This window comes from Cryptotermes secundus, unplaced genomic scaffold, assembly GCF_002891405.2.
Source record: "Cryptotermes secundus unplaced genomic scaffold, Csec_1.0 scaffold795, whole genome shotgun sequence".
Lineage (NCBI taxonomy): Eukaryota > Metazoa > Arthropoda > Insecta > Blattodea > Kalotermitidae > Cryptotermes > Cryptotermes secundus.
Window position 1 is genome coordinate 614,994 of NW_019745094.1, and position 8,912 is coordinate 623,905.

The window sequence follows — 8,912 nt, forward strand, 5'->3', positions numbered from 1 at the left end:
TTTGGCTTAACCGGGTTTTCGATTAACCGTGACTTCCATCCCCACCATTAGCCCGGATAATCGAGAGTTGACTGTATTGATAAAGTTCATTATTAGACACAACTGTTAGCTATCATCCATTCAGATTAGGGGGCTGGAGAAGCATGAATGAGGTGCTGATTTTAAATACAACCAGACTCAGACACTGGAAAAACAGTGCAGATTAAAATGTTACATTTCATATAATATGCACACGTGGGAAGAGCACTGTTCTATTTGTTTATTTGAAGAATGTTATAATTTACAATTAGATATAGATATTAGACAGTTGGGATACAGGCGCACATGCATGCACATATGCACACACCCATGCAAGTTCACATGCATACACAAAAGCTTATTTTCGTTCTAGAATGTAACTGATTGTGAAACATGGTGCAAATGGTGAACTATTGTTTTGGGTCAAGTGAAGTTGGTGTCAAAAAAGAGAAATAAGGATATGTAAGGGAGTATTTCTTAGGAAAAGCCTGATGGTATTTCTGGTATTTTGAATTTTTGGTTGAAATTCTTTGTGGTGTGATAAATAAGCAGAGGACAAATGACTTATAATAATTATAACTTAACTGTATTTTCTTTTCCAGTCAGTTCAGATTGTCATACTACCCCCAAAAGCTAGCAGAATTCAGTGAAATGCTGGAGGAAACATTTGGTTCTAAGTGCAAGCACACAATCTATGGAGACTTCAAACTACTCCAGCAAATTGATATTCCAGATTTCTACATCCATGTTATGGAGAAGTTAACATGAATTGTCTTCCAGAGATAACACTGGCTGTAACAACTGGTGACACTGTAGTGACCCTAAGAGGAGTAGGGCTGCCCATCTGTAAGGGCCAGTGTGACTGGGCCCACCAACATTTGATGTCTCAATGTATAAAAAGTTGGTTGGTTGGTTTCCAATGGCTACATTTGGGATCATTTAACCCATTTTGCTTCTTGCTTCCCAATAGACAGCACTCAAGTTCTTGCTTTGTTGCATTTCCTTGTTAAGATTATGGCACTGAAGGAGGTGTTCCTTTCCCATGATGTTCCTGGCAAGTTGCACAGTGTATATTCTTCTGTGTTATTCTTATCTTACACAGATGTGCTGCAAGGCAGTGATGTCCTGTATTCAATCGAAAATTTGCAACAGCTTTTTTTCTGGGTTTCTTGCTGTTAATTTCCATAGTTTTCCTATTTCTGACCATATTCTCAAACAAAAGAACTATCATGAGACAGATAATTGAAATAAAAAAACTAATAAAACTACTGGAAAACACAAAAAAAGATAATATACATTCAATGGATACCATCACTTGTTGGCATCAATGGAAACGATTTTGCTGATGAACTGGCAAAGAAAGGCACAAGACTGCATTGTCAAAATAAAATCTTAAGTGCCCGTACATTAGCTAATAAAATCAAAACTAAAACAAGTAAAGAAATACTTCATACCATCAACAAAGAACCATGTATAAAAAGTAGTCTGATGAAATTCTAATTTCTTTAACTTTAGTATAATACAGAAAATATTGTGATAGTTTTCTATTGTTTTGTTTTGTATGACATAAAAATATCTGTCAAAAATGGCAAAGAAATTTCTTAGGTTGCAACATGTTCATGGAGGCTGCTGCCTCCAGGGCAAGGCTTTAGCTTATTTTTCAATGAAAGTTTCTTCCACTGACTTTTGGCGCTAGGTGAATGTCATGCCATTCCCGTCGCATGTCTCTTCTGTTACAACAAAAGCCCAAGTCATAATTATGATTTTCAAAGGAAATAGTGCAGCAGCAGAAAATAATATAATTTGAGTTCTAATGCTAACCTGCCACTGTACATGAAAAGAAGTCGATGAGGAAATGTCAGGCTGAATTTATAGACAGTTTTGAAGTGATTTAGTGTCACATGAATCTTTGTTGCTATGATTATCAAACATCCAAAAAGACAGGTGTGAGGGGTATAGTTTGTCTGGCTTAGTAAGTGACTTGAGTCAGTGCAATTTTAGGTTTATATTAATCTCTGCTAAAGCACCTATACTGTAAAAGAGTCAGTCTGTATGTGTATCTGTAGGATCAACATATGGGCATTAGAGGTCAGAGGGGTTTGAATCTTTCCCCAACCCAAGGGAGCATTGTATTTCTATCAAGAACGGTCAAGACGGTCACAGGGTAGCAGAGACCTTATGTTTAAAATGTTCTTGTCATTATGAATGAGCCTCTAGTTTTCTAAAAGATAGGCACTTTGTTAATATAAACTATTAAAATGTGAACACTTAAATAAGAACACAATTTTTCATCTTTTTCCTTACTAATAAGCACTGGTGGGTGATAAATTGTTCAGATGGTCATGAACCACCACACTGCATAACAGCATAAGTGTATCAGTATGCAAAATATCAGGAGTGTTAAATATTAAACAAGGATGGCTGGACAACATTTATATTGGTTGTAATGCAAGCAGCCAGCTGAAAGTGAGATGGAAGAAAGACTTCTGAGAAGAGTGTCTTGAGTGGAATACATACTGCATTCACTCACTTAGAGAAATGTTAGTATTATAGAGTAAAAACTGTTTCACTTTTTTCTTTAAGGAATATGCAGAATCCTACCAAATTGAAACTTCTTTACAAGGTCACTTGTAAAAAGTAAATATATCCATGTAACAGAATTAAATAATTTTCCTGGGGAGTAAAGCGCAGCCGGCGCGTAAGGCTGACAACCTTATCACCATCTTTAAGCTGATTGTCTAGATAATGTGGGACCCTCAATGTATCACACTCACCAACATAAAACACAGCACACGTAGTAAAGATAAGCAGCAGCACGCACACAGGGAGACTACACAGAATACCACCTGTACAGTGCTGGAAACAAAAAGTAGCCACTGCAGCACTATAGATATAGAGTGAGTAACCCTGACAATCTTAAATTTTAAAATTTAGAGAAAAATTTTAAAGGATTTTAAAATTAGAACTGAAGATTATAAGTGCTAATTCAGGGAAATCAAAATTGACATGTGTAAGTAACAAAGATAATGTACAAATCAGACAGATATCAATGAAGTAGATTTTGGTAATAACGACGAAAGGAACAATTGGGAAGACCTGTGTTTTTAAATTTTAAATTNTCATGTAACATAATTAAATAATTTTCCTGGGGAGTAAAGCACAGCCGGCGCGTAAGGCTGACAACCTTATCACCATCTTTAAGCTGATTGTCTAGATAATGTGGGACCCTCAATGTATCACACTCACCAACATAAAACACAGCACACGTAGTAAAGATAAGCAGCAGCACGCACACAGGGAGACTACACAGAATACCACCTGTACAGTGCTGGAAACAAAAAGTAGCCACTGCAGCACTATAGATATAGAGTGAGTAACCCTGACAATCTTAAATTTTAAAATTTAGAGAAAAATTTTAAAGGATTTTAAAATTAGAACTGAAGATTATAAGTGCTAATTCAGGGAAATCAAAATTGACATGTGTAAGTAACAAAGATAATGTACAAATCAGACAGATATCAATGAAGTAGATTTTGGTAATAACGACGAAAGGAACAATTGGGAAGACCTGTGTTTTTAAATTTTAAATTTTAAACTAAGTGCAGTGTAACAGCTCTGTGAGTGTATACACCTGATAATGGCTGTTTGTGGCCGAAACATGTAGTGTAGAGGAGAGCAAGACGAAAGACCTATAATATATTGTTTGCACTTAGGACGGAGTTTATATCATATACTGTATAGAGTGCAACAGGATGCTTAAATATAATATTGTAACCATTTATATAGTCGAAAGTACAGTTAAAAGTTGTATATGTGATGGTATTTGGAGCTACACCATGACAATTTAAACTCAGGTGTTTATATTGTTTCGAAAGAACTTAATCAGGATACAGAACCGTTTAAATCATTTTACAGAATGAGCATAGAAAGTTTTTCTTTATTAGTGGATCTTGTAGGACCTCAAATTTGAAGACAAGATACAAATTTTCGTACAACTGCGTCAGCAGAACCACAGGCAAAATTATAGTTCTGTATAATCTGATTTTTATGTTTTTAGACGGCAGACAAGAAGACAAAAGGTTCTGGACTGAATGGTAGCAAGCATTACCCAAGTTCAATCTCCTCTTAATTTCCTCCTGAATCAGTTTTTGATCTGTTATAGTTGTTCACAAATATCTGAACTGTGTCACATTTTCAAAACATGTTACCTACTTTTATGTACTGATTTTGTCCTACATTTTGGTGATGAGACAGCAACCTATACTTAGTTTTCTCTGTGTTTACTTCTAGACCAACCTCCTTACTAGCATTAATTAAAGTCTGTTTGATTTTCTTTATAGTATCTATTTTGTCACCCAGTAGATTCACATCATCGGCATAGGCCAACAGCTGATATGCCCCGTTTAATTTCAGTCCCATCTGGTTTCCCTGGACCTTCCTAAAGGCATATTCTAAGGCAAAAAGTTGAAAAGCAGTGGCGATAAACCATCTCGTTTTAGACCCTTCTGGATAGGAAATTTATGAGACAAATGTTTACCTATATGGACTTTACTATACGTTTCGTTTAAACACATTTTAATCAACCTAACTAGTTTCATGGGTATCCCAAACTCTATCAGAATATTGTACAATACTTCCTTCTTAACCGAATCGTAGGCTTTCTTGAAGTCTATGAATAGCTGATGTACTGTCTCATCGTACTCCCATTTTTTCTGCAATATCTGACGAATGAAAAATATCTGATCTGTAGTTGATCTGTTGTGTCGAAAACCACAATGATGATCCCCAATAATTTCATCTATATATGGACTTAACCTTGAGAGAAGAATGAAGAAGGCCATTAAACTTGAGAAAGACCTGCCAACTTTAAACTAATGCTCTCACATACTTGATGAAGAGGTTCAACTTCAATGACAAAAACTATCTTAAACACACTTAATGTTTCATTTTGTCACGTGAAATAGGGTATGAGGAGCTGCAGAAGGCCATGGCAATGATGAGATTTCAACCCATGGTTATCATGGGTATAAAGAGTTTGTAATGCATGTTATATTGCTAATCTGATGCAAATGGCAAGTTTTAAGGATATGAGTGTTAGGGAAAAGTGGGCGAAAGTGTGTTTTCAACAGAAAGTGCCACTTTCCAATTTGATAAAAACTGTATCATTCATGATGTCAGCTCCAGCAAATAATGTGTATGTGGACAAACTCTTTTCTCTCACATTTCGTTATCAGCATAAAGAGCAAAACCAATGTGGCAAAGACCTAGTCAAGGTTGAAATTAAACTTAAAATTAACTATGGACTCTCATGTAAGGACGTCTATGTTTTTCAGAACGTGATTTTAGGGGCTGTAGTCATCTGCAAAATATTGCTTTAAAAACAGTACCAATTGGCAGGGAGGGATGGAATCATGATGATTCTCTATGCCACATACAGTAACTAACAAAATTTTACTCTCCTGTACCTGAATTCATGTTGCAATCCACATTTTCAGTTAGGTATACATGACCATATACTCATATATGGCATTTCAAGTAATATTTCATACTCCACATACAACACTGATGTATTTCTTATCAGTCACTTCTACATAAATATGTTATTTTTCCCATTGTTAGAAATAATAATAGTTGTTGTTAATCCTGCTTTTTAGGATATATGAGCATGTCACCCTCTACATGTATATACTACAGTATTCATTTGTCTTTTTTCGTCCCCCTCCCCATTCCTACCCATGCTTGCTTGCTCTTTCCAGTAGTACATTCATATATCCTCGGTGGGCTTCATTCTTTCCCATTTGTGACTGGAACTTTCCTTTTATAACAAATTCCAGGAAGCACAAAACAGAATATATGAATGGAAACCCACAAACATTCAAACGTTTTCAACTTTTTTTCCATTAACTTCATTTTTAATATGTACTGATGTTAATAAGCTTCCATTTATTACCCATAATTTTATATTTATTTCTACTGAAAAAAGTGTTACAATAAAACAGGTTTTTTCTTAATCTGGGTTTGTTTTAAATAGTTCCTTTTATACAATTCTAGACATGCATGCTTACAAATATGCCAACACATATTCATTTACTATAACATAAATTTGTTTATGTCAATTTCATATTTATGTATTATGACATGGAAGATATGAACCTTCATCACAATTTTCATTGTATGAGCACTGTTTTCAAAAGAACTTACGGTGAATGTGGAGGAAGGGCACCACTAAAAACTATGTCAATGGCTGCATAAACATCACCACCTGTTGCCTGCAGTGCTTGAACATTTAGGGTGTCATCTGTGAGACCCAATTCATGCATTTGCTGTAACTGACGTGACAACATGTCTGTCTGTGCTTGTATTCCAGGACCTGTCTCTGCCCCACCAACTGATGGCACTGTTGCCTAATTAATAAAGACAGTGAAGAGGATTACTATCAAATTATTTTCATAATTACGTTTAGTATGACAATGAACATTCAAATAAGTAATACACTCCTTTCCTTCTACGTTGTGTGTGACTGGCACTAACTCTGGTCTCATGGATGAAAATGTAATATACAGATTTTATGTAACACACCTGCATGACTCATTCAGTAATCGGGTTTACTTTCATGCAAAATCTTCTCGTAGCAGTAATGTCTGGCACATTTAAAACACCGCCCCCCCCCCAAATAAAAACACAAAATTGAGAGCTTGTAGAAACAGATCTTGTAATTTTTATTAAATTTCAGTAATTTGTGGATACTGTCTCCTTAAATAAAACTGCAGAGGTGGTAATGGTATGTCTTCTAGTGGCCCAAACATAAAATGTGCCATTTACCGCTAGAGTGCCCCAACCTATGCCATTTACGATGAGAGGCTGTATGTGACCAAATTGTTGAGATGATTACTGAACAGGGAATTATCAAACCCGCTGCACCTCCACACTCCAATCGGCTTGTGACTTTCTTGAATGCCGACAAAGTGCCATATATTTGCCTGGATGGCAGACAGTTAAGTGGAGTTGAGTCCTTGGCCAGGCTGGACCTAGCTGCCACATTCTTACATATTAAGATGATGGAGTCAANAACCATGTATAAAAAGTAGTCTGATGAAATTCTAATTTCTTTAACTTTAGTATAATACAGAAAATATTGTGATAGTTTTCTATTGTTTTGTTTTGTATGACATAAAAATATCTGTCAAAAATGGCAAAGAAATTTCTTAGGTTGCAACATGTTCATGGAGGCTGCTGCCTCCAGGGCAAGGCTTTAGCTTATTTTTCAATGAAAGTTTCTTCCACTGACTTTTGGCGCTAGGTGAATGTCATGCCATTCCCGTCGCATGTCTCTTCTGTTACAACAAAAGCCCAAGTCATAATTATGATTTTCAAAGGAAATAGTGCAGCAGCAGAAAATAATATAATTTGAGTTCTAATGCTAACCTGCCACTGTACATGAAAAGAAGTCGATGAGGAAATGTCAGGCTGAATTTATAGACAGTTTTGAAGTGATTTAGTGTCACATGAATCTTTGTTGCTATGATTATCAAACATCCAAAAAGACAGGTGTGAGGGGTATAGTTTGTCTGGCTTAGTAAGTGACTTGAGTCAGTGCAATTTTAGGTTTATATTAATCTCTGCTAAAGCACCTATACTGTAAAAGAGTCAGTCTGTATGTGTATCTGTAGGATCAACATATGGGCATTAGAGGTCAGAGGGGTTTGAATCTTTCCCCAACCCAAGGGAGCATTGTATTTCTATCAAGAACGGTCAAGACGGTCACAGGGTAGCAGAGACCTTATGTTTAAAATGTTCTTGTCATTATGAATGAGCCTCTAGTTTTCTAAAAGATAGGCACTTTGTTAATATAAACTATTAAAATGTGAACACTTAAATAAGAACACAATTTTTCATCTTTTTCCTTACTAATAAGCACTGGTGGGTGATAAATTGTTCAGATGGTCATGAACCACCACACTGCATAACAGCATAAGTGTATCAGTATGCAAAATATCAGGAGTGTTAAATATTAAACAAGGATGGCTGGACAACATTTATATTGGTTGTAATGCAAGCAGCCAGCTGAAAGTGAGATGGAAGAAAGACTTCTGAGAAGAGTGTCTTGAGTGGAATACATACTGCATTCACTCACTTAGAGAAATGTTAGTATTATAGAGTAAAAACTGTTTCACTTTTTTCTTTAAGGAATATGCAGAATCCTACCAAATTGAAACTTCTTTACAAGGTCACTTGTAAAAAGTAAATATATCCATGTAACAGAATTAAATAATTTTCCTGGGGAGTAAAGCGCAGCCGGCGCGTAAGGCTGACAACCTTATCACCATCTTTAAGCTGATTGTCTAGATAATGTGGGACCCTCAATGTATCACACTCACCAACATAAAACACAGCACACGTAGTAAAGATAAGCAGCAGCACGCACACAGGGAGACTACACAGAATACCACCTGTACAGTGCTGGAAACAAAAAGTAGCCACTGCAGCACTATAGATATAGAGTGAGTAACCCTGACAATCTTAAATTTTAAAATTTAGAGAAAAATTTTAAAGGATTTTAAAATTAGAACTGAAGATTATAAGTGCTAATTCAGGGAAATCAAAATTGACATGTGTAAGTAACAAAGATAATGTACAAATCAGACAGATATCAATGAAGTAGATTTTGGTAATAACGACGAAAGGAACAATTGGGAAGACCTGTGTTTTTAAATTTTAAATTTTAAACTAAGTGCAGTGTAACAGCTCTGTGAGTGTATACACCTGATAATGGCTGTTTGTGGCCGAAACATGTAGTGTAGAGGAGAGCAAGACGAAAGACCTATAATATATTGTTTGCACTTAGGACGGAGTTTATATCATATATCGTATAGAGTGCAACAGGATGCGTAAAT

At 35.8% G+C, this 8,912-nt stretch overlaps 1 protein-coding gene across 5 annotated transcripts in view; it reads left to right on the forward strand.

The window, feature by feature from the left end:
• LOC111874971 (glycine N-methyltransferase) overlaps positions 1 to 1,381 on the forward strand; it is a 12,576-nt gene extending 11,195 nt beyond the window's left edge. For all 5 annotated transcript variants that reach the window (XM_023870882.2, XM_023870880.2, XM_023870883.2 and 2 more), the window contains one exon: positions 621 to 1,381. In XM_023870882.2, the coding sequence (XP_023726650.1) occupies positions 621 to 786 (166 nt within the window). In that variant the 3' untranslated portion in view covers positions 787 to 1,381. The remainder of the gene's footprint in view (positions 1 to 620) is intronic.
• Positions 1,382 to 8,912: the final 7,531 nt, after the last annotated feature.